Raw genomic sequence first — 23637 nt, forward strand, 5'->3', positions numbered from 1 at the left:
TCCCTGTTTTAGATGTCGTCAGATGCAGGAATCGGCAGAGGCGAAAGAAGGGTTCAATTCGTCTCACCTCACTGGCCGTTATTTCCGGCTCTGCCGTTGCCCATCTCAGTCTCCACCGTCACCAGCACCAGCACCACCCCCAACCTCCATGCCCCCACGACAACCGCGGAACAAGATTCCCATCATCAGCTCATCTTCAACCTCATCCTTCCGCCCATCAGTCATCCAGTGTCCACCCATCGCGCCAATGGCGGCGTCAAGACTCAACCGCACCGCTGTCACGGACGGGAATGATTGTGACATGCGGCCAACCATTCCCAGGGCACCAGCATCACCGGCCGGTTCGTTGGATCTGCACCTGCATGTCCGTGGGCCATGCTGACCTCTTCTGGCGGGGCTCCCGTGGACGCTTTGCCGTTGACACCACTCCCACATGAACTGCCCGCCTCCCAACGCTTGCGCTGCGACGACAGGGACGACGGCGACGAGGATTGCCCTCGTGAGGTGGTGGATGGCTGCTGCCCTTGAAGCATGAGGCCCTCCCACTTCCACTCCCACCTCAGGCACGCACCCGAGGGACCTACCTAAATCTCCAGGGGGGTTCACGCTAGCGCACTCGCCCTCCTAGCGCCCTTTTCCCAGCGAGCTAGCTCCCTGATAGCGACCAACCCTCTCGCTGGAGCGCAGCGAGTGCAATCGCCCAGGCCTGTCCAGACGTCCGAGACCCCACCACTCCCGTCCCTCACCACGACGTCCAGTCCCTCACCTGACAAGTCGAATCTTGCTGGTGCTTGACACCCATTGGACGCTCCTCAGATCCCCGCCGGAGGTCCAGCAAATGGCTAGGAATCACCACTTGGCCGCCTCATGCAGCTTCCACGACATCGTGGCTCCCTTTTTTTGCCCCTTTCATTTGAGATGTTTACGGTATCTCTTCGTCTCAACACCACCGTCGGAACGCTGCATGACTAAGGCAGATCCCCCTTCCTGTTCATCTACCACAATGACATGGCAGCCAGCCGCCATGGGGAATTCAAACGTCGCTTCTCGAGCGTCCAGTCCACCATGACTCGTCCGGTCCGTCGTCCACTCTCCCGAAGCATCCTCCGGCTTTCCACGGCGGCTTGATACACCACAAAGGACAAAAGACCAGCAAACTCTGGAACGCGTCCGTTCCGCCGTGCCTCTGGCCCTCCACACTGGCATACCGAGCCCCGTCTTGGCGGAACAGAGCCATAGCCAGGAAAAAATTCTAGAAAGCGTGGAGCACACTCAGAAACACGGGTCCGAACCCGACCCGGCACACCCGGCTTGCTGGCTCTCTCTGTCTCTTTAGGAAGTTAGCAGAGTGTTCCTCGTCAACTGGCGGGGAATCTTCGCCTTCCGCCTCGCCTTGCCTCGCCACTGCACCCACTCGCCGCGAACAAACAAGACGCCAAGACTGCCCAACAACACACCTTCATGCGTCCTCTGATTCTTCTCCGGGGCCGCGCCCGACGCGATGGACCCTTCGACTCCGTCCGCATCCCACTCTCGCTTCTTTGTGCGGACTTACCTCCGGAACCCTCTCGACCTTTTCACCCCTCGCTTTCGTCTGATGTCTGCTAACCCGATCCGTTGCCCAGAGTCAGTCAGAACTAAACTCGTCTTTGTCCCAGCGAACCGGTCTGCCGGTTCAAGTCGAGATCTCTCTTGTCTGCCACGTCTGCTGCCGTTGCCGAACAAGCAGATGAGATGTTGCATTCGGAAGTCTCCATCACGCGGGCCCAGCACCGCGGCCGGCTATCTTTCACCTCCGGCCAAGATTGGTGCGGTGGCCGTCTTGCCCTCCATCGCAGCCGCCCTGGGGCGTCGCAGAACCTGAACCTTCTGCCAGGTCTGCCATCCGCAAGCATCTGTGCAAACTATATCTGCACAAAAGGACGAACTTGCGTCGACCGATTTGGCGTCGTCCCCGGACAAACATGTTCAGAGCCCAGCGCACACCATGTATATCCGGACCGTCAACTCCAAAGCTTTAGAGCCTTCACCCAGGGGCCGTCCCCAGAAACCTACCTGATTCGTGACGTCCTCCCGTCTATCCCGCCCTGGGTCCAACCTGGGACCCTCCGTCAATGCTCTCTGTCAGAGGACGCACTTCATTCACCCAAGTGGCCTGATATCCTCCGCGTCAAACGTGCCAAACGGGAGGATCGTCGCCCATCGATCTGCCTTACCTCGAGCGCTTGCCCATGTTCTGGCGTGGACAAAACGATCCACGACGCTAGCCTCACGAGTCCGATCTTGGAGGTTGTTGCTTGTCTCGTGTGGCGTGCCCACGTGTGGCCGGCCCCCTCACGCGACCTTCAGTTCTCTGTTTCTCTTTCGCTCTCACTTAGATGGAGCTGCATTTACATGAACCCCGCGGGCGATGTAAGACACTTTCAAAGGCAGACAAGTATCAAACCGCAAGGAGAAACACAGCCCGCGTGCTTGTGCATGCACATCGTGAACTTGCAATTAATTTTGGAGGCGAGACCGAAGCTAAAAAGCCCTGCGTCTCCGACAACTTTGTGCCCGCCTCATCTCGGGCCCGAGTCCTGTTCGGGTATAACGTTTTGCAGAACCAACAACCACCTCGGAGGTAGGTCAGGACGTGGAGTGCACCACCAAATATCCGCGGGATGACCCTGGTCAACGCCCAACGTGCCCAGCTTACCCCGGATTGACCCCGGACAACAGCCTCAATGCGACGCCAACACCACCCAGAGAAATCTTGGAGCAACCACACCACCAAACATCACAGCCAGCGACCTCCCATCACTGCAGTAGCATCATCATCATCATCATCATCGTTGTTGTTGCACCTCTCCAGATCCTCAGATTACGTATGTATATCGAGATTAGCGAACCACACCACCACCCAACCGCTACCGCCCGTCCCATGTGCCATTCTAAACGTAGAAGTTGAATGAAAATAAAGCAATGCTTGCTTGTAGCCTTCATCCGATCTCTCTCTCGATCGACATCATCCACCGTCACCAACACCCCTGAACACAATGCAAACGCGCCTCGTCGTGTGAAAACGCTAGCCATGATGATGTCTGCTGCGGGTGCGGATGCTACCTCCTGAACACGGCAGCCCCGAGCCTCTCAATCTCCCGGCCCTCCTGCGAGGTTCGGCCCGCGGCCTCGAGCAGCCGCGCCCACGCCTCGGCGTCCTTGAGCTTGACCGCCTCCTCGGCGGCCTTGACGCGCATCCCGCACTTTTCGTACATGGTGATGGTCGTGCCCGGCTCGAGGCCGGTGCACTTGGCCACGAAGACGGAGGCGAGGCGGGGGTTGCCTGCTTGTAGCGTGAGGTTGTAGAACGGCTGTTTGTCAGAAGTCAGCGTCATGAACATGAAATTGTAGATTTACTAGTGATGAAGGAATGAACAGAGAAAAGACTCACCTCCCATCCGATCGGACTCCTCCTCGTCTTCGCCAGCTCCTCGATCTCAGCCCAGTCCCTCTTCGCGACCAGCGCCCGCAGCCGGATCCACCAGGCCACCTTCTCCGGCACCTTGAACTCGCTCTGGATGTTCTTGGCGCGCTTGTGGTACCCCAGCCGGATGAGCTTGAACATGGTCTCGTTGACGCTGAGCCCCGTGAAGGTGTCGGTCAGGTCGCGGTCAAAGGCCTCCTGCATCTTGAGCAGGGTCTGCGCCTCCTTGAGGGCGTGCACCTCGGCGGCGGCCTCGCGCGAGTCGGCGAGCAGCTTGGCGGCGAGGGCGAGCTTGTCCGACGCGGTGCGCGCGTCGGGCTGGCGGAGGGCCTCGCGGAGGAAGACGGCGGCGCCGTCGACGCGGCGGTCGTCTTGGTAATACAGATCCTTGAGGAGGGCGTTGTCGCCGTCGTGGGCGGCGGCGGCCTCGACGAGGGCGGTGGCGGTGGGGCGGGCGTTGATGACGCGGAAGAAGGCGGCGAGGGGGAGCTTCTTCTTGAGCTGGAGGAGGACGCCGTACATGAGGTCGGTGTCGCCGCTCTCGACGGCCTTGTCGAGGGCGAGCTCGTCCTCCTCCATGGAGAGGAGCAGGGGCACCTGGCGGCCGCCGCGGGGCTCGTGGTTGAGGAGCTCGGTGGCGAGGCGGGAGCGGCCCTCGTCGTAGGCGGCGCGGGCGATTTCCTCGAAGGAGATGCCGGGCTTGCCGGCGAGGCGCTCGACGACGAGGCGGCAGATTATGTCGTCGTCCTCTGCGCCGGAGCGGACTTTCGCGCAGGCCCAGTGGACGTAGATGCGGTCGGTGGGGAGGCGGAGGTAGGCGGCGACCTTGAGGGCGAGGAGGTACTCGTGGCGGGAGACGAGGCGCTTGAGGAGCCCCTCGGGGGTGAGGCGCTGGTACTGCTCGAAGGAGAGGGGCAGGCCGACCTCGAAGAAGCGGACGGCGTTGAGGACGCGGAGGGTCTCGCACATGTCGACGAAGTCGTCGCTGTTGTAGATGTCGAGGACGGACTTGCCGAAGGAGGCGGCCTTGAGGAGCTGCTTCTGCCAGTGGACGGAGAACTCGCGGCCGGCGGCGTTGACGCAGGTGTCGACGGCCTCGGTGAGGTTGGCGCGGATGAGCTGGATGTAGTCGTCGGCCTTGGGGGACTGCAGCTCGAGCTGGCCGACGGCGTCGAGGAGGATGGAGGCCGGGGAGGACTCGGCGCGGGTGCCGAAGACCTGTTCCGTGGCGGAGGGGACGCGCTCGAGGAAGTCGCAGACGTCGTTTGTGATGAGCCTTGCGCCGTCGTGTTCTGTGTACGTGTTAGTGATCATGAGTCTGTGATGAGAGAGTGTGAGGATGAAGTTGACCTGAGATGACATGTACCCTGCCGTCGTAAAAGAACTCCGCCGAGGCGTTGTCGGCCCCGATGATGTGCACCTCGTCCTCCCACGCAATCAGCGCGTCGGAGCCGCACCACGCCACATACTTTGGCGGGATCTTGCTCTCCGAGTCGTGCTCGATCATGCGCTCCTGGAAGTCGCTCGAGATGACGTGCGCCTTGCCCGTCTTGGTGTACAGCACAATCAGCCGTCCGTCGGGCGACACGCTGATGTGGCTGAACGGCCCGATGTCCAGGAAGCGGTCCTCGTACTCGGCCGCGTCGACGATGTACACCGTCTCGCCGATGCTCAGCAGCACCTCGACGGAGCGCGAGAGCGTGTGGTCCGGCGCGACGACGGCCCAGCTGTGGATCTCGCCCTGGCCCTCGGGCGGCTGGGCCAGCAGCCGCGGGCGCGGCTCGGCGTACGAGGTGACGGAGACGAGCGCGTTGGAGGCGAGCAGGGCGACCATGCCCGTCTCGTAGAAGCGGCAGCTCACGACGCCGAAGTCGTCGGCGCCGTTGCCGAGGGAGAACTGGGTGAACTCGCCGAGCAGGTCGTAGACGCGCACGACGCCGTCGGCGGTGACGACGAGCAGGCGCTCCTCGCCACCGCCGAGGGAGGCCCAGCCCAGGCCTTTGATGGCGCCGGAGCCCTGGTCCCAGGGGATGTGGCGGAGGAGCTTGCCGGCGTACGAGTAGATGTCGATGCCGGGCTTGTTGGAGGCGGCGGAGCCCCCTTTGGGGCGGTAGGCCTGGAGTTTCGTGTCATCGCGCAGGAGGGCAAGGGCGCCGGCGTAGGGGGCGCCCACGACGAGGTGGTTATCGAGGTCGAGGTCCTGGTCGAAGACTTCGGTGTAGAGCTGGATCTTGCGGTACCACTTGTCGCCGACGTTTTCCCATCCGGCTGAGGGGTGGGCGGTTTCCATCATGTCATTGTATTCATTTGCACCCGTTCCCCAGTGTTTCGTCTGATACTGTCACGTGAGACCCTCTTGAAGCTGAGTTTGGAACTGGTCGATGTTGTGGTGGATGAGTGAGATGGGATATTAGATGAGCAAGTGTGTCCTGAGTTGAGCTCAGGAAGCTCACCGGAGCTCGACTGTCGTTGCTGGAGCTCCAACCCCCAGCGAACTGGAGCTTGCGCCACGAATCAGTCGCCCGAGCCTCAAACTGGAGCCTGCCTGCCCGGGGAAAGGCGGCTAATCTCCGGGTCTGAGGAGACAGCTCCTGCTGCGTCATCATCCCCCACCAACCACCGATAAGACAATCAGCAGCAGCCCAAGCAAAGCAATGTCCCCTCCTCCGCCTTGCTTGAATCAGCCCGTCGCATCACCCGCATGTTCAGGCCGTCCCGGGAACAGGTCTGGCTGTGGAATGCAGCACTTCTGATGCACCAAGCCGTCCATCGCACCGATTTGTTTGACCAAACTCCAAGTGATTCACCCTCTTTGCGGGACTTTACCCTCCCATAAATCGGGAGACCAGGCCTGTTCTGTTTGCGTCCAGCAAAAGCGACAGATGAAACTCTGAACCTCCAAAGCCCCCCTGACATCCCATCGCCCAAAATCCTCCATCAATACCACCACAAAATGCCTGACTGGCGCACTGAATACCTAGCCTCCTTCAGGGAGCAAGAGAAGAACAACCCAGTCAACCTCGAGATCGTCCAGCTCTGTACCTCTCCCTTGAACGCCCTCCCTGCCTTCCCGCGCTAACCATGCCCTCTCCCTTCCCACCAGGCTCCCAACTCTCCGACCGCATCGCAGCCCTCGAAGCCGAAAAGGAGCTCCTCAAATCCAAAGTCGCCCCGAAAGCCTCTACCACATCATCCGCAGGCAAAGAAGCGCTGCAGCAAATAGACACAATCAGCTCCGACCCGACCGTCACGCAGCTCCAGCTCAACCTCGCCGAGGCGCTGCGCTCCAACGGCACGCTGCAGAGCCGCGCAAAGACGGCCGAGGACGAGGCGCAGACGCTGCGCCGCAAGAACAGGGAGAACACGAAGCAGATCAAGCAGCTGAGCGCCGAGAAGACGGCGCTGGCGACGAAGCTGCAGGACCGCGAGCACGAGCTGCGCGAGAAGAGGAAGCTGGTCGAGGTGAGCAAGACTCGCACGATTTATGACAAGCGGATGGGGAGCGAGACAGGGGGAAATTGCTGACTCGCGGCGCAGAATGTGCAAGACGAAATGATCACGTTGAACCTCCAAGTGGCCATGGCGGAGAAGGAGAGGGACAAGGTCAAGTCGGAAAACAAGGAGCTGGTCGACCGGTGGATGAAGAGAATGGCCCAGGAGGCTGACGCCATGAACCTCGCAAACGAGCGCTGACGATGCGGTCTATTTTTTCTTGTTTGAATACCCGATGATAACCACAACCTCACGCCCATACGAACCTCTGTGTCTCTGCGCCTGTCTGCTCTCGCTCTATGGGAGTATCAAAAAAAAGAAGATTCTACAGGTAATGAACCCAACGCTATTTCCTCACCCTATGCCAATAATGTTTTCTGCTTTCGCCGCCTTCAATGTACAAATGCATCATGCATCCAGCAAATGCCGTTCCCCTCCTTTTCTAGAAGACAAGTCCCGTAGGACATCATACAGCGCTTCGATGTATGCTGACAAGGAATGCCTGGTAGTCTACTTCTTGGTCGAGATGCAGTACGAACCTCCGGCGTTCGTCCACGAAACGTAGCCTTGGCCGTACGTGAGGTGCTCGACCTCGAGGATGTTGTTGGCGACATCATTCTGGTTCCGCGTGCCCTGGTCGTTCACGAAGGACTTGAGCGAGATGATCTTGCAGCCGGTCTTGAGGTCGAGGAACATGTTGACGAGCGCGCTGTTGAGCTGGGGCGTGAACGCCTGGTTGTTCACCAACAAGACGTCGGCGCGCTTGAGCGCGTCATGTATCCTAGTATTCTTAGTGAAGTCGCCCCGCTCGAGTCTGACTCGGCCGGGCAGGAGACCCCACATCTTGCAGCGGGCGCCAAACTCCTTCTCCTGGGCTTCGGCGAAGTCGCATGGGTTCTCCATCATCTCGCAGCCCCAGCTCTCGCAGCCGATCTCGAGGGCGGCCTGGAAGACGACGTTGCCCACGCCGGAGCCGAGGTCGATGAAGACCTGGTCCGATGTCATGCGGGTCTTTTCTTGCAAGACCTCGGAGATGAATAGCTCTCCTAGCTCGCCGTACACGTTGTCGGTGCCGTTTTTGTATTGCTTGAGCTTCTCCACGTTTGGTGAGACGGTGCGCTCGTATACCTGGCGAAGAATAAAGTGTACCATATCGCGCGGCAGTCCATGCATGTTGTCCAAGTTCTTGCGTATTGTGCCGTCAGCGGCGAGGGCACGGATCCTCCTGTTGGCATCTTGAAGAGCTGTCTTGAATCCACGCAAGTCGTTGGTATTTCTCGCCCTCGTCAGCCTGCGAATGATGCCGGTGTCTGGGTCGCGAAATTCCTCCGCCTGCTTTTCGGTGAGGTACACATCAGCGACGTGCTGCACCACCTTCAAAATGTCCTCGATCGAATTGATTTTGTCCGCCTCCCATATCAGTTCGTAGCTAATGACTCGTCAGCAAAACGCAAAAGTAGCCGGTTTGGCGCAAAGCTTGTAACTCACTTCTCCGGCCCGTACATGCTCGGATATTGCAGCCTGACTCTGACGTCGTCCTGCTCCGTGGCCCCGAGCACGCGCATGGCCTTGGGGCAGGTCTTGAGGTTCGTGAGGTCGGCGGCGTGGATCAGCCTGCTCAGGTCCCGCAGGCCCTCCTTGAAGGCGCTGGCGCGGGTGAGCACGCGCTTGGTGTCGACGAGCTGGCCATCGGCGAGACGCTGCCGCTTGTGGGGCACCTCGAGGTTCGTGAAGTCGCCCTCGACGTCGCTGTCGGAGTCGCTGTCGAATTTTGGCTGCGAGGGCCCCGCGCTGTCGACCTTGCGCTTGCGCTCGACGGAGCGCTTCTCGTCGGATGAGGACGGGTACGGCGAGGCGCTCTTCTTACGGGCGAGGAGGGCCTTGTTGACGGGGGGGTTCGGGGAGGCGCGCGGGGAGGCCTTCGCGGAGGAGGCGGCGGAGAGGGAGTGCGGGAGCTTGGGACGGGGCTTCGGCGGCGCGGCCCTCGTTTCGACGCGGATGTTGGGGGGTTTGGCGGCCTTGCGGCCGAGGATCGGCATGGCGACGGAGGTTGGCTGCGACGGGCGAGCGTCGGCTTGCTGGACGGGGGAAGGAGGTTTGCGCGTGACCTTTGGTCGGGGGAGGCAGACCGGGTCGTGTGCAGTTTTCAGGCTGGCGCTAGGCAGAGGCGGGGGTTAAAATGCATGCGATGGTGGAATGGAATCGCTGTCGAGAAAATATGCAGTCGTAGCGAGCGGATGCTCTCTCACAAGGCCAGTTCCTTGGTGTCAAGGGCCTCGGAGCATGGCAGCTGGGAGGCGACGGCGGTTGTGGTGATTGATGATCGGTGGAGAGGGTTCGGGACGGAGGGAGAGGTTGAAGGTTGAGTGAGACGAGACGGACACGAGGCGATTTTTCGGGCGAGGACGTGGACCTGCCGCCCGGGACGTGACTGTGGGAAAAGTGGAGCGCGCACCTGGGACCGTGGGCCTTCGTGACCCAGGACCCCGAAACTCTGGGAATTGCCCGGCTGAACGGGGACGGGTTACATAAGGCGGGTTAGGTGAAATGACAGGCAAGACTACCAGCAAGAGGAAGCGAGGAACTGCACCAGTGACCAGGACTAGAGAAGCAAGAGTCATCCAGCCCACCCCTTTTTCCCTCTCGCTGAATCAAGGCAAAAGACGAGAGGCAGAAAGCAGGCGAACAGCGGCGCAGGCAACCAGGAAGGTCCTGGGTCGCCGGGGGTGGCCACCTCACTGCGCAGCGAACTCGCCTCGATGCAGCCTTGAAGCCTCGCATTGCAGCAGCCCGCGTGCCCCGGCTCCAGTCACTGGTTCCCTCCAGTTGGGGTCCGTCTCGCCAGTCCAGTTCAATCGCTGCCCTCCGAACCGCCGGCTGCACCTGCTGAGTTCCGTCTCCACTTCAAGGACCCACTGCGGGTGCCGCATCAGCCGACCTCGTTGGACCAGATGCGTTCGTTTTGATTGGCTGCAGGTAGCGGGTCCCATCGCTGGAGGGGCCTGAAAGGCGCGCTGCAACTTCCAAGCTCTGGGTCCTGGCGGCTGTCATCCAGTGTCACCTTCCCGCTTGCTGACACATACACACTCCTTCGGGGAGACCGTTGTGCATCTCAAAAGTCTTTGATTTAAGCTTGTCTCAAAGTGACATTCGCGCAACCATCATCTGTCATCAATGGTCTCAAACCCTCGTCATCGTCGGATGGGATACGAGATTGACATGCAGGAAAAAGAAATCCGCCGACATATAGCGAGAGATCGGGGAAAATGCACATCCGTCGAGGGCTCGCAACATCTCACTTAGAGATCACCTACTTTTCCTATACTAGAGCGACTACCTTTTCTGTGTGCTCGCTATTTTGTTGCCGTTAATGTCGCTGTTATCGTTACTGCTATCGTTCTTATTAGTGTTGCTGTTGTTGCTGTTGTCGCCGTCGTCGTCTGTCGCCGTCGTTTCTATCGTCGTCGTTTCTATCGTCATCGTCGTTTCTATCGTCATCGTCGTTTCTATCGTCATCGTCGTTTCTATCGTCATCGTCGTTTCTATCGTCATCGTCGTTTCTATCGTCATCGTCGTTTCTATCGTCATCGTCGTTTCTATCGTCATCGTCGTTTCTATCGTCATCGTCGTTTCTATCGTCATCGTCGTTTCTATCGTCATCGTCGTTGCAATTGTCGTCGTCGTTATTTTTATAGTCGCTACTGTAGTCTTCAGTAGGAGCACTCAAGTGCACAGGAAAGATAGCCGCGCGGACACCGGAAAATTAGGCGGTCTATTCTATCTGCACATATCTACCCAATACATATGTCTCTCCAACCTTATCCCAATACAGCTTGCAGAATCGGATAATATCCCTGGTAAAGCGCGCAACGTGCATCAAGAAGCGTGCTATTATAAGGCGTCACAACCGTCTTGTCGTTGCCAACATCGCCCAGAACGACCACGTCAAGGGGAGCAGCATCCGACCCAACAGCCGCCCACCCGGGACCGTTCGTCGGCTCCTTGACGAACCTCGCAAACGCGTCGCGCAGGTACTCGTATACCGCAAACTGCTGCGGCGTGTAGTTCGACCTGCCGGGAATGCTCAGCAGCAGGAACAGGTCCGACCCGTGGAACACGCCGAGAAAGCCGAGATTGTCGGGCACCATGTTCAGGATGGTCGTGTTGAAGTAGTACCGCCACGTCGGGATGTCGAGCGAGACAGCCCTCTGCGCGAGCAACGCGGCCGGCTGAGACCATCATTTTAGCACCTATCCATCTTACACCTGAGTCTCGAGGATGAGGGCAGAAACTTACACACTGAAAAACGTAGTCGGTGTAAATCGCAGCCGCGATGTCGAAGTCGGTAGTCAGACTCGAGTCCGCCCGGTACGACGCCACAATCCTCTCCCTTGCCGCCGCCGTCACGAGCGTGGGCGGCAAGTACGTGTTGAAGAACAGATCGAGCGTGATCCCGTCGTTAATCAGCCCGCGCCCCTCCTGCGCCACCGTCCCCATGAGCAGCGGCACCTGCGCGACCTGCCCGCTCTCCCACGCCTCCACGGGCAGCGACGGCAGCGTGACGTTGTCGCGCTCGGGGCCGGTCAGGATGCCCGTCGCGCGCTGTGCGTCGACGAGGGTCTGCGCGGGTACGCGCCGCATGCACTCCAGCACGTCCGTCGCGTTGGCGCAGCCGACCGCCGCGGCGATACCCGTCCACATCGGCCCGTTGGTGGGGTAGCTGGCGGCGGCGAGGCCGAAGGTACTCTGGCCGCTGAGCATGATGGCCCCGCGGAAGGGGACCGGGGCTGTGTGGTTTTCGCCGTAGGGGCGGAGGAGGTAGTCGACGGAGGTGGCGCCGGCGGAGTGGCCCCAGATCGTGACTTTTGAGGGATCGCCACCGAAAGCGGCGATGTTCTTCTGGACCCAGTCGAGGGCGAGCCGTTGGTCGTAGAGGCCGAGGTTGCGCTCTGTGACGGGGATCTGGGAGGAGGCGGGGAAGCCGAAGACTGTGTGTGGTCAGCATACGCAGAAGTCGGTCCTGATATGGTGATACAAACTGTTGTTTCTGTAGTTGAAAGCAACGGCGACGATGTTCTCGTACGCCGCAAAGGCGGACAGGTCAGCTCTGCCGTTGCCAATCTGGAACGCCCCGCCAGGGATGAAGACCAGCACCGCACGCGAGCTATTATTCCTACGAGATCTATTGGCAGGGGCGAAGACGTTGATCTTCAAGCAATCTTCGCTCTCCGGCACAGGCGGGTTGTTGTAGAGCGCCTCCGTGACTTCGGGTCGAGTAGCAACGGCTGCAATATTGTCAGCACATGTGTTTCCAATACAAGCGAGAGAATTCGGTTTCCTTACAGTTGTTGACAAAGTTCTGGTAGCACGACGCCCCGAAGGCAGTTGCATTAAAGGGGCTCATCCATGGCTCCGGCGCTTGAGGCAGGGCGAAGCGCACCGGCGGCGCGGCATACGGGATTCCGAGGAACTTGCTCACAACGTGCGGCGCATCGGGGAGGGACGTCGCCAACCCTTGCACTACGCCGGAGGACATCGTGGCTACCGGGAAAGGCGACGGGAACGGTGCCGGGAACTTTGGCGAGTTCGTGTCGTTGCCATGTTTTGCTGTTGCCGTGGCAGCGGCGGCGAAGAGGAGAAAGTGGTGCCGCATGGTGTTGAGTATCGCTCAGACCTTTACCACAAGTCAGGAAAACCGTTCTCGTTGAAAGTGTGACAATATGAGGAGACTGAAAGCGTGCGGAAGACCTCATGACTTATAAGCACCGAACCACAAATGCAAGATGCCAAATCAACTAAGACATGATCTATCCAGACTACCACTGCCGGCAGGTAGCAACGCAATAGCGCAGCGCATGACGAAAAGGACTCACAACTTCGTGTTGTGTGTTGTTTTTGCCGAGAGGAGGGCCGTCTCTCCTGCGGCCCGCTCGGCTGCGTGGACTGACCCCTACACGCGAGGATCGGCACCAGGGAATCGGGGGCGGGTTGGGAGGCCCGGTCTAAAGTAGCGTGCCTTCCAACGCAGCAGCGCTTACACGTATGCGCACTTGGCGTTATTTACGACCCGTTTGCGCTAACGACAAGTTGTCTCTTCTTTTCTTCTTTTCTCCTTGACAGATCTTTCGCAGGGTGTCAGGCGTAAAGATGAGGTGTGGTTCTGGCTGGGTGCGAGGAGGCCTTGCGTTGAGGCTGAGAAGCTGACATGAGACATTGGTTTTTAAAGGCAACTCGCGCCTTTGCCCTTGGTAAAAGAAGCTTCATGGTTTCCGAGTACTCGGTTACACAAATTAGAGTAATTGGCGTCATGAAGGAGAAATATTGCCTGTGCTGGAGATTTCGAGAAATCCGAATCCGACGATGAGGGGAATTGAGTTTCCATTTTGCTCTCGGGTGCATTGGTGCGGGATGGTTGCCGAAGCTACACACCCATTATAGTCGTAGTTCCTGGAAGTCTCGCATTGACCTCTGTGCGATTCGAGCTCCTTATGTTGGGAGAGGGAAGAGGATGAAGAGTAGGATTAACCACGAATCCTTACTTGTGAAAAGCCTCTGATCCATTATCAACGCTGGTGGCTGTTACATGAAGGAAGGGGCCGCGTGCTAGAAAACGTGGAAACTTTGCGGCTAGGAATGAAAAGGATTGGGATCGTGCAGTTTTTTGGTCCCGAGATATTGAGGCTGTTGATTGGATTTGTAATTAGATTGTGAGGCTTTTAACTGACATTCCTGGTCATATTTGCAATAATTTCAAACTCTAGGTGGATAATAGCTTTGGACTGTGGAACACTACCATGGCTGAGAATGGCGACGAACACATTCAAGAGACGGAAACGAATCAAGTCCGAGTCTTCGACATTTTGGAGTGACACGGTCATCCCTCATTGAGATTCAGTTGCGGGTGAAGGACTGCGTATGCTATTGTTGGGGAGCTATCATTTCGTTGATGCAATCCACATCTACTATTGCTCTCACCATCACTGGCATCTCTATCATTGCCGCTGTCGCCGCTATCACATACTGACAACTGTTCTCATCCATAGACAGCTCAACTCTTATCATTTGAGTGAGTATGTATGTCTCATAGGAGAGGGAGCACGTCCCGAAGTGGGCACAGCAAGCGTAGTTCTATTGAGTTGCGAAATGAAACTAGATGATCTTCAATCGAAACGATTCCTCTAAACTTCGACTCTTTTTAAACCTGACTCAGAGGACGCCTGTGGTTTAGGTGACGCACCTTGCCATCCTGTTTCTATAGATCACATGACGATTAACACTACTGTCTTGGAGCAGACCGAGGGCAAGGAAGACTTACAGCCAAAGCACTTGAAAGAGCGGATTTTGCCCCATTCATAAGCCCTGAAGTCCCTGCATCCATTGACCGCGCCGTTAGTGTCGATAAACCTACCCTGGCACCCAGGCTGGTCCCAGATGATGCACCTTCCGGCGCGCAAGATCACGGACATCGGAAGCAGCGACCCCGAGACGCATCCGCCGTTGGTGGCGCCGCCGTTCTGGTACTCGCGGCAGCCTGTGCCGGGCATGTCACTGTCGAACGTCTGGCATCCGTTGAGGTTGGAGGCGCCCGTGATAGAGCGGTACCTCGTATTGCCGTTGGCATTGCAGCCGTAGACGTTGTCGTATGCAACGACTGATGCAATTGGAAGCTTTGGGTCAGCAAGAGAGTACTAGCAGGCAGAACGCGAAAACGGGAAGAAAGGCCGAGGGGAGGGAGAGGGTTGTCTTACCTTCCCATGCCTGAGAACTGGCGCACAGGGTGGCCAGAATGACTGCGCCAACAGTGGAGAAATGCATCTTGGGTTTTGAGACTTGGAAGCAAGATTGGGGAAGCTGTCTGGAGTCTTGATGACAGGAATCGATGCTCTTCGAGGAGAAGGAGCCTCGTATTTGTAGTTCCGAGGACTGAAGTCAAGGCCCTTGATCTTAGTGAAATTGGTTCAACTGCAGTGAGCTAGGATGGAAAAGATGAACCCATCTTATCCACAGCTATGCAGGCTAGAAAGCCCCATATCAAAGCGAGGGAACCAATGTGAACCCAGACCGTCTTTTTCTGCAACTATACAGCCATGACACGAGCTCAAAGCGAGCCATCCAATCACAACTCTGAGATGCGTTGCAAACCTTTCCCTAAACGCCCGCCCTGCTGTAAAGGCAACTCCAAAGTTGGCTAGTGAAATGCAAATGTCTGATGTATATTTGATCAACTAACTAACTATGTCATTTTTCAGCGTCTAGGTCGCGGCTATCACTGACTTTGACCTTGCATCCCTTGTTTTAGGCTGAAAGTATTGCTGGCCTTTTGTAAAACTCACATTACTGCCCCTGCCGTTATGGCTCGACTATGCACTTGCGCCCAAGCCGTTTCGAGAAGGTCCGTAACTTCCACCCACATCGTAGGTTTGCCTCAGACATCAACACATTAGTCCCTGGGGTATGCCAGGCAGCAGTTCCTGGTCGCTCAGTGCACAGATGATGACAAAACGAGGGATGGGGCCGACGAACTATGGTCTCGACTAGGATATTCTCTCATCCTTTGAGGCGATGCTCAGATGTGGTAGCAAAACCAAGCTTACAACGCAGCAACACGCAGTCCGCTCGAGATTGATATCTGAACAGTGAATATCCGTAAGATTGGTATATGTAGTCTATCTAAAGCGCGTAGTAGTGATGGTGAAGTTACTCGCTTGTCAGCATTTCGTGTCCGTAGCATCGAATCTTTCATATGCTTCGCGGACTGAACCCGGGACGTGATACAACGAGGGACCTCCCGCTTCATTATTTCTGTCGGTACGTACGTGCACCCTCCAATCTAGGTTTTCAGGAGACGCATACGACCCAAAGTCTTGCGAAAGTTGAAGCCGTAATTTGTCATCATCATCGTCCACCGTGACGAAGTAGTCAGTAGGGCAACGGCTAAACGAGCCGGAGAAAGTTGCTGCTGAATTAGAAGATGCTGCGGTAGCACTTTGCTCAGAGTTAGCAACCTCATTGGATATTGCGCGCGACCAGTAGCTGCGAACATCCATGCTAGGACGGATGTCATTCTGGTAGATTGACAGTGCACCTGTGTGAGGACAGAGTTTGTTCGCAGCCAACCCGTAGACAGAGAATGTTGACTGGAAGTCACAGCTCGCGAATTTCCACTCCATGTACAGAAGAAATCTTCCGTCAACAATTCTCGGGGCCGTTTCGTAGGTTCGTGACCGTTCGTTGACTGCTTCCCCACGAATTCGACCAACTGTAAGGCACCATGATTTCCACGAAGCGCTTACCATAGGGCGGCCCTCTCATCTGATGCTTCAAGGCAATCTGGATGTGTGAGTGATGAATATCGTACACAAGTCCGAGCCCGCGCCCTTGTTCATGACGACAGCCTGGCAGTAGTCTTTTGTAAGGTAAATCCAGTGACTCAGGAAGACGGTGGAGGCAGCAACAGACCTCGCATACCCAATGGTTCGGCAAGGACCATGCCACTCCCGTCCAGAATTCAAGCTGTTGAGGTTTCGGGAGCATGGAGACTTCGGTTGCCCAATGTCTATGAGCGAGGTATCGCAAGACGGGATTGATTGCGACAGAATGAAAAGATCCTGTAGTTCGAGTTGATCCGTGATGAGGAATAAGACGTCGCGAGGAAGGCTGAAAATATTTGAATACTTCGCTTTGTCTCGGGTGCGAACTCGTTGTTCCCCACCCCGACATTTCACGCGTCCGATCAAATTGAGACAGCCCATGATAGCTAGTCAGTACCGAACTAAGCAGTTCAGTATGGGTCAGGCAAATGGGGACTGCAGAAAGAACACGTCGCCGAGTACTATGGTGGTAAATGGTTAGGTTTTGGCGATTTCGTCCGCCAAGGCTAGTTGTATAGGGTCAGTGTGCTGGGCTCCAAAAGACGTAAAGGTCATTCAAACGTCCGGTTGCGTCCATATTACCATTGAGGTAAAGCCCATAAGGGTTGTCGCTCAGGGCTCTCGGAACCTTGATCTCCGTGAGCGATTCGCAAGTGCATGCATCACATTGCAAAGTGTCATGCCAGAGGCATTCATAAAGCCTTGAGAGGGAATGAAACCAAACTTCCAAACTATCTCAACTGGACGCAGATGGACACTGCAAGCAATTTGTGCGGTTTGTCTAGTTCGTGGAAAACTTCGACCCCGACTCCACCGGAACGCTTCTTCAGACGGCACATTCTCCGTTATTTGGCACTGTTACGTGGAATTTGATGCAACTTAAGGTTGACTTTTGGGATGGGACGAAGAACTTAGTGCGGTCGCTAACAATAGACCTCCAGCGCTTACAGTCCATACCCGAACACACATAACGGCGATGACTCCTTTGATGCCCTGAACCTTCCACCAAGGTCATTGGGAACCTTCCCAGAAGGCATAAAAGCCGGCTGCTGCCTCGCCAACATCCCTCTAGCAGGCAACTTCTACGAGAAAGACTCTGCCTCGAAACAGTAAGTATCCCCAACATTCGAAGACAAGCACCTGTACCACCAGGAAACTGAAACCCGTATTTAGGATAAAAGCTACTCTTTCCTCTCTTTCGGGCGCTAGGCAACGACGAGCTTAAAACTCCATTGGATAGCTACCTCCAGCTGGATAGTAAGCACGCAACACGTCCACGACGTCCGCGCTTTCAACACGTCTCAAAACCTTAAGTTTACCAGGCGCACGTGGCAGAACTGCTACAACTCCACTATCTATCTCCTTCGCCGACCTCGAGCAGATATCACCGGACGCTAGACTTAGCTACACGATACGACCCCGAAGTATTTGTCAAAGCAGTATATACCCACCAGCTCATGATCTACCTTATCAAGCAATAGTACTTGAACGTTATTAGTGATTACCCTTGGCTAACCTATGAACACCAACAAGGGCAAATTTACGACCACACATGGAATCGTTCTCAGATCTGCCAGAAGTCATCCAACCTCACATTGAGAATATGATGAGCAGGGTAAGCCAGTGGAATTCATACACGCAAAAGTGAACAACATCTCCATCCTTCTCGGCCGAGTTACCGGTCTCCGACGCCGGAAAAGTCCCACAACGCACCGGCCCCTAAAGCACGGCCTCGTCCGATCTGAGCGGGGCTGACTAACCCCGCAATTCCCGGACATCCCTCGCGCCCGCGCTTCACCAAGTCGCGAATGCGAATCGTGCTACGTCAGCCACCGCCTCCAATCTCATCTCCCCCAAAGCGCCGCCTCCGAACCCCTTCAACATCAACTTGTGATCTCGTCCTCATATCAAACCGCTCATCTCTCCGTCAACTCCACAAACGGCCGCCATTCCCAGCTCAATCATCGTCATTCAAGATCTTGCCCTCGCACTTTTACCATCACAATGTCATCCCAAACCCTCACAAATCTCACAACAACCCTCTCCCGCCGGCCGGCCCTCACATCCGTCACCGCCGCCCTCACCACCTCCCTCCTGATCTGGGCCGTCCGCGACTACCGCGCCTACATCGCCCTCGGCCCGGGCGGCGTGCCGCACAACTTCGCCGGCTGGCTCATGGTCACCATCGGCATCCGCCCCTTTGCGCTCTCGAAGAGCTCCGCGACATGGACGGGCGACTACCCCAGCGAAGGATATCACCAGGACATGAAGGACCTGCCCAGAAGGAAGGGCGAGAGGGCGGCGTTGGGAGGGATCGTGCCGCATAGGCAGCTGAGCCAACATGCGCCAGAGAACATGAGAGAGGTAACACGCGCTCATCACCCATATCCTTGCTGTGAAGCTAACAACGACGCAGTTCATCCAAAATCTGTTTACAAACGCAGCAACCCAGAACCCGTCCCTCCTTGAAACGAAAAAGTCGCTCTACGAACGGCTCAACCCGGCCCTCTTCGTCGCGCCCCAAGTCCTTGCCAAATCCGCCCCGGAAGCAGCGCGTACCGCCCGTGGAGAGATAGGCCACCACCACGGCGACCTGTCGATCCACATGTATCTCTCCCCGGCAGACGCGAAGCTCGCCATCGAAAAGGGCTGGGCCGAGCGCCACCGCCTCTCCGTCCCGCGCACCTCGTTCTTCGCGAACCGGTTCCACATGGCGGACTCGTACATCATGGTGTACGGACCGCGGGACGAGGAGGAGATGGAAGTTCTCGCGACGATTCTGAGGAACGGGATCCGGTTCATGACGGGCAAGGAGGATGTTGGGGAGATTGAGTGGAGGCAGATGCTTGTCTAGATCGGGGCATGGGTGAGCCTGTCATGATGTACGATGAGATGGTCTTAACATCGTTGATGTTATTAGTCAATATCTAATTACATTAGTTTCCAGATTAAGTCTCTTCAGAGGACCCTGTAGATGGGGTACTCGTCACCCTCCTCGACGGGCACGATGTTGAAGCTTGCGTAGGAGTCAATGTTCTCGGGCTCGAGTGCAACGAACGCCAGCGCGGCGTTTTTCTGCTTCGTGCTGACGAGGAAGCTACCGGCAGGCAGATTAACTTCTCTTGTGAGAGGCTCAGTGGTGACGGTGGCGCGGACGACGCCCTCGTAGTATCCAGTCTCGAACTCCGCAGAGGTGATGGTGTAAGCCTCGACGGTGCCCTTGTACGGCTCGCCGAGGGTCTCAACCTCAAGTCCGCCGACGCACAGGCGCTCGGCGAGGTCGGCCCATGATGCGGGGATGAGGTAGGCTTCGGGACGCGCGCGGGTGATGTTGGCAGTCACGGGGGTCGTTGAGCCAAAGTTGATGGGGACCTGCACGACGGAGCCGTTGTTGATGTTCACCATGGTAAAGGTGCGCTGGACAGTGGGCGAGGAGTCGGTGACGATGATCTCGGCGTCGTTAGTCTTGAAGTCGGCGATGGAGGACTCGATGGTGGTGTACACCTTGTCCGCGTTGTCGGCAGCAGTCTGCAGCACGCTCGAGGCCATGGTGAGACCCGCGACGGTGCGGCGTTGGAATTCCTGATCAGCGAGGTAAATGCCGCGCATCTCGATCAGGAAAGTCACGCACTGAGTGAGGCCCATGGCGTTGCGGCCGATCTTGGCGTCGGAACCGGCCTCGGCGAAGGTGGGCTTGAACTCGGGGTTGGTGCTGGTGGATCCCGTCACGTAGGGCTCCCAGCGCAGGCCGCGAGACTCCATTGCGGAACCGATGTTCTTGGCAAACAGCTCCTCGGACAGAGAGCGAATGTCGGGGTGGATGTTGAGGTTCTTCGCGGCGGAGAAGAGGCCGTCGGCGGCGTGGTAGTAGCTGCCGTAGCGGGCGGTGGCGCTGTACTCGTGCATGTCAACGGCCACGTGGGGGTTGAACTCGTTGAAGAGGGACTTGATGTCGCGCGTCTGCTTGCGGGCGAGCTTCACATGGTCGCGGTTCGGGTCGTAGTTGGTGGCCAGGGTGCGCTGGAAGTAGAAGACGCCGTCGGGGTTGTAGCGAGGCAGAATGACGATGTCAAGCTTCTCGAGGAGCGAGGCCGTCCAGGTCTGGTTCGCGTCAAGTGCGCCCAAGAGGGCCAGCATAGATTGATCGCCGGCAGGCTCGTTGCCGTGGACGGCGCCCTGAAGCCAGACGCGCACCTTGCCGGTCGAGTTGGCTGCCCTTCGAGACTTGGCGGATCCTGAGGTGAGGTGGAGGTAGGGGAACGGGCGGCCCTCCTCCGAGGTGAAGTTCGCTTTGTTGTAGGTCAACCAGCTGTTCTTGTCGGCGAGATCTTGAACAAAGGTGTCTTTGAGGTGGTCAGCTTTGCACGATTACGATGGCATCGTCTAGTTATCTTACCAAGAACATCATCCGCAGTAGGTCCCTGCGTGCCTTCAGCGAAGCCGGTTGGGATCGTCTCCGGGCTCAGAAACGCGGGCGACAGCAAGTCTACACCCTCGATGGCTTGGAAGTTGGCTGCGATGGCATCGCTGTCTTGGCGGACGGTAACGTGGTTGTATCCGTACTTGGCGGCCTCCGCTGAGGCGAGCAGTGAGAGGCCAATGAGGCCAAGGCGAGACGTCGGCAACATGCTGTCAATTTCGCACGGCGTCTGAAGTTCCAGTAGCTTACGTGCTAATGAAAGTTGACGGTCCGAATCCGCGGCGGCTGGCAATGGCTTTTACGCAACTTTATACATCCCCCGCCGTCACATCGCGGCGTTGCCGGCGGCGCAAAATGGCTCACCGACGCATGGCAAAAGGCTGTTCCTGGCATGACCGGGGCTTGGCTGAGATCATTCGGAGGCTTTTCAATTGGTCATTTGAGATATGTGAACATAACGCCCGATAACAGGAGCGTCAATGGTCAGCAAGGTGCGAGGTGGAGATTCATCGCGGCGAGCGTGAACATTGGCAACGAAACTGGATGAGGCAGCTCGGTGGCAGGTGTGAGGGGAAATCGGGGGAGCCCCGTGGGCAAGATAACAGCGACCCATGGTGCCAAGACCTCGGGCCCCGTAGCGAAATAATTCATTTGCCATTGACGTATGAGACGTCTTCATTGAATCTCAATTGCTCCACGCTCCGATACTGCAGTGCCGATGGTCGGGACTTGACCTCCAGACCGCGCTCGCCAAGAGTCCGGCTGTGCTGGTTGGGGATGGGTCAGCAGATATGCATCTGGCCATGCCCGCGGAGAGTGACCACAGTCCGGGCCGGTCGTCAACAACTTCACCCGCTGCTATATCGCTGCGGCCGACGACCGGACGCGTTTGCTTGTTGAGCCAGATATCCGGGTAAGCTGTTTGCTCCGCAGCGCATTGTACCACTCAGCCTGCAAAGCGCAGCTCGAAAGTCGCATTTCTACCGGTCTCTATGATGTCCCAGTATGATCAGAAAACAACTATCGCAACCCGCTTCAATCACAAAGCGGCCTTGCCTCTGGACTCGAAGGGCATGAAGAGCACCAAAAGTCCGGCTGCGATAAACAGGGCACCACTGGTGTAGACTGGAGCGGAGGTCTTGAGGTTGGCGAACATGGCGACAATGGGCTGTTGTCATCAGCATCACGATCGCACCATAGGCCAATCTCATCTACTTACTGCCATGATACCGAAGATTCGGTTGCAAGTGGCCGTCAACGCGTTGCCAGTTCCGCGCTGCGGTGTCGGGAACAGCTCGGGCGTGAACCCATAGAGGACGGCATACATGACGTTGCTAGAGAAGTTGAAGGCGCAGTTCCAACCCAGAAGCGCGTTGCTTGTCAGCGCAGTCGTTGAACAGTAGAGAAAGACTCCTGTTAAAACCGTACTGAGGGACAAGGTGCCTTTCCGCCCCAGTCGAGGTAGCTCAACTAGCCAACCACCCAATAATGCGCCTGGTACACCAACGACCGCGATGATCAAGCTGTTGCGATATGTCACATACGTGCTTCCATCGCCGATTTCGGCGCCGCGGGTTGCTTGGATGTAGGGAATAAATGCATTGTACAGAGGATACCCAAGTCCGATCAGAGCCCATACAGCCATGATCAAACCTGTGCTCAGTGCAAGTCGCGGTGTCGAGAAGAGGACGCGTACGTGGCTGAGATCCAACTTTTCGAGGTTTCGTTTCACCGCGGCGGTAGCATCAGTTCGAGCGACGTATCCCTCTGGCTCGCAAGCCTTCAGATCCTCCACCGATAGAGATGTCATCTTGCCGTTTCGCCTCGCGACTTCATGGACTATTCGGACGGCATCTTCGTCGCGACCCTTTCCCATAAGATATTTTGGTGATTCGTAGATCGTAAAGAGAGCAAAACGGACGAGAAACATGACAAGGGTCAAGCCGCCAATGGTGACGATGAAGTATCGCCAGCCCATATTGTTCGATTTGGTGCAGGTCTGGCCCTGTTGGCATGTGAGATTCCCCAGAAGAGGCCATGCAATCAACGTCGCGATAACCTGAGCAATAGCCCAATCAATGGATAAAACCGTCAGCAGGTACTGATGAGTGCCTGGCAAGAACTCTAGGAAGATGGCGGAATCGACAGGGAGGTTGCCTCCCACCCCAAAAGACCAGAAAGCCGCAAAGATGCCGATGCCTGCGAAGTTGGGAGCCCCCGCGGCGATCATTCCCCAAACTGCAGTCAGGCCTAAGGTGAGATTGAAGGCTATCTTGCGACCGAAGATATCGCAGCCGAACCCCCAGAACATGGCTCCAGCCAGCAGACCTATGTTTTGAGAGAGACTCAGAAGCGGGGGACGGGTCGGCTTGAACTCGTTTGCGATGGGAGTGAATATGAGCGAGGTGACGATGGGCCATAGATTGTCACTTGCCCAACCAAAGCCGACGACGACGAATAGCTGCCACTGATACCATCCCATGCCAATATCTTGGATCTGCAAATCACCAGTCAGTGGCAATCCTCTCCAAGGTAGCCAAGTCGCGCTTCGCGCTGAGGTGTCACACGTACCGCACGATTGAGAACTCGAGCTTTCGCCTCGTAGACAGGGTCGAGAGCGCCCTTGGGGATGATGGCGGCGTCATCAATGCCATGGACTTCGAGGATGGTCGCGCGCCCATGTGGCGGAGGCGACTCCTCCTTCCGCGCCTTATCTGGTTCGGTGCCCATCTAGATCGTCCGTCTCGCGTGCGTTCCCAATAGCTCAATTCAATTCCCAAGACCGAAGCAGCGCCACAGTAACGTTTTCTTCCAGAAAGCAATCGAGAACGTGTGTTTGGAATGCACAAGGTAAGCAAGCCGGGAACGCGGGTCATGAAGTACGACCG

The 23637-nt window shown here is 57.0% G+C and overlaps 8 protein-coding genes across 8 annotated transcripts; 2 read left to right on the forward strand and 6 right to left on the reverse strand.

Moving 5' to 3' along the window:
- Nucleotides 1-3101: 3101 nt before the first annotated feature.
- CGCA056_v001690 (putative vacuolar protein sorting-associated protein 16-like protein) lies at nt 3102-5756 on the reverse strand (the record flags this gene model as incomplete). The annotated part of the gene is made up of 3 exons (XM_037316950.1): nt 3102-3353; nt 3434-4758; nt 4817-5756. The coding sequence occupies 3 exons, from the start codon at nt 5754-5756 to the stop codon at nt 3102-3104; spliced, it is 2517 nt and encodes an 838-aa protein (XP_037185098.1).
- Nucleotides 5757-6419: 663 nt separating this feature from the next.
- ATG16 (Autophagy-related protein 16) lies at nt 6420-7159 on the forward strand (the record flags this gene model as incomplete). Its single annotated transcript, XM_037316951.1, has 3 exons — nt 6420-6504; nt 6570-6928; nt 7004-7159. 3 exons carry the CDS (start codon nt 6420-6422, stop codon nt 7157-7159), a joined length of 600 nt encoding a protein of 199 aa, XP_037185097.1.
- Nucleotides 7160-7468: 309 nt separating this feature from the next.
- DOT1 (Histone-lysine N-methyltransferase, H3 lysine-79 specific) lies at nt 7469-8997 on the reverse strand (the record flags this gene model as incomplete). The annotated part of the gene is made up of 2 exons (XM_037316952.1): nt 7469-8387; nt 8447-8997. 2 exons carry the CDS (start codon nt 8995-8997, stop codon nt 7469-7471), a joined length of 1470 nt encoding a protein of 489 aa, XP_037185100.1.
- A 1779-nt stretch (nt 8998-10776) lies between these two features.
- Nucleotides 10777-12611, reverse strand: BCHE-3 (Cholinesterase; the record flags this gene model as incomplete). Its single annotated transcript, XM_037316953.1, has 4 exons — nt 10777-11187; nt 11255-11946; nt 11998-12243; nt 12302-12611. The coding sequence occupies 4 exons, from the start codon at nt 12609-12611 to the stop codon at nt 10777-10779; spliced, it is 1659 nt and encodes a 552-aa protein (XP_037185099.1).
- A 1525-nt stretch (nt 12612-14136) lies between these two features.
- CGCA056_v001694 (uncharacterized protein) lies at nt 14137-14773 on the reverse strand (the record flags this gene model as incomplete). Its single annotated transcript, XM_037316954.1, has 3 exons — nt 14137-14141; nt 14274-14609; nt 14707-14773. 3 exons carry the CDS (start codon nt 14771-14773, stop codon nt 14137-14139), a joined length of 408 nt encoding a protein of 135 aa, XP_037185102.1.
- A 3560-nt stretch (nt 14774-18333) lies between these two features.
- CGCA056_v001695 (uncharacterized protein) lies at nt 18334-19183 on the forward strand (the record flags this gene model as incomplete). Its single annotated transcript, XM_037316955.1, has 2 exons — nt 18334-18693; nt 18746-19183. 2 exons carry the CDS (start codon nt 18334-18336, stop codon nt 19181-19183), a joined length of 798 nt encoding a protein of 265 aa, XP_037185101.1.
- Nucleotides 19184-19287: 104 nt separating this feature from the next.
- Nucleotides 19288-20957, reverse strand: MCPB-2 (Carboxypeptidase 2; the record flags this gene model as incomplete). The annotated part of the gene is made up of 2 exons (XM_037316956.1): nt 19288-20672; nt 20726-20957. 2 exons carry the CDS (start codon nt 20955-20957, stop codon nt 19288-19290), a joined length of 1617 nt encoding a protein of 538 aa, XP_037185104.1.
- Nucleotides 20958-21788: 831 nt separating this feature from the next.
- mfs1-8 (MFS siderochrome iron transporter 1) lies at nt 21789-23479 on the reverse strand (the record flags this gene model as incomplete). The annotated part of the gene is made up of 3 exons (XM_037316957.1): nt 21789-21917; nt 21969-23246; nt 23321-23479. The coding sequence occupies 3 exons, from the start codon at nt 23477-23479 to the stop codon at nt 21789-21791; spliced, it is 1566 nt and encodes a 521-aa protein (XP_037185103.1).
- Nucleotides 23480-23637: the final 158 nt, after the last annotated feature.

The sequence above is a fragment of the Colletotrichum aenigma genome, assembly GCF_013390185.1.
Source record: "Colletotrichum aenigma strain Cg56 chromosome Unknown KSG_Cg56_contig01, whole genome shotgun sequence".
Classification (NCBI taxonomy): domain Eukaryota; kingdom Fungi; phylum Ascomycota; class Sordariomycetes; order Glomerellales; family Glomerellaceae; genus Colletotrichum; species Colletotrichum aenigma.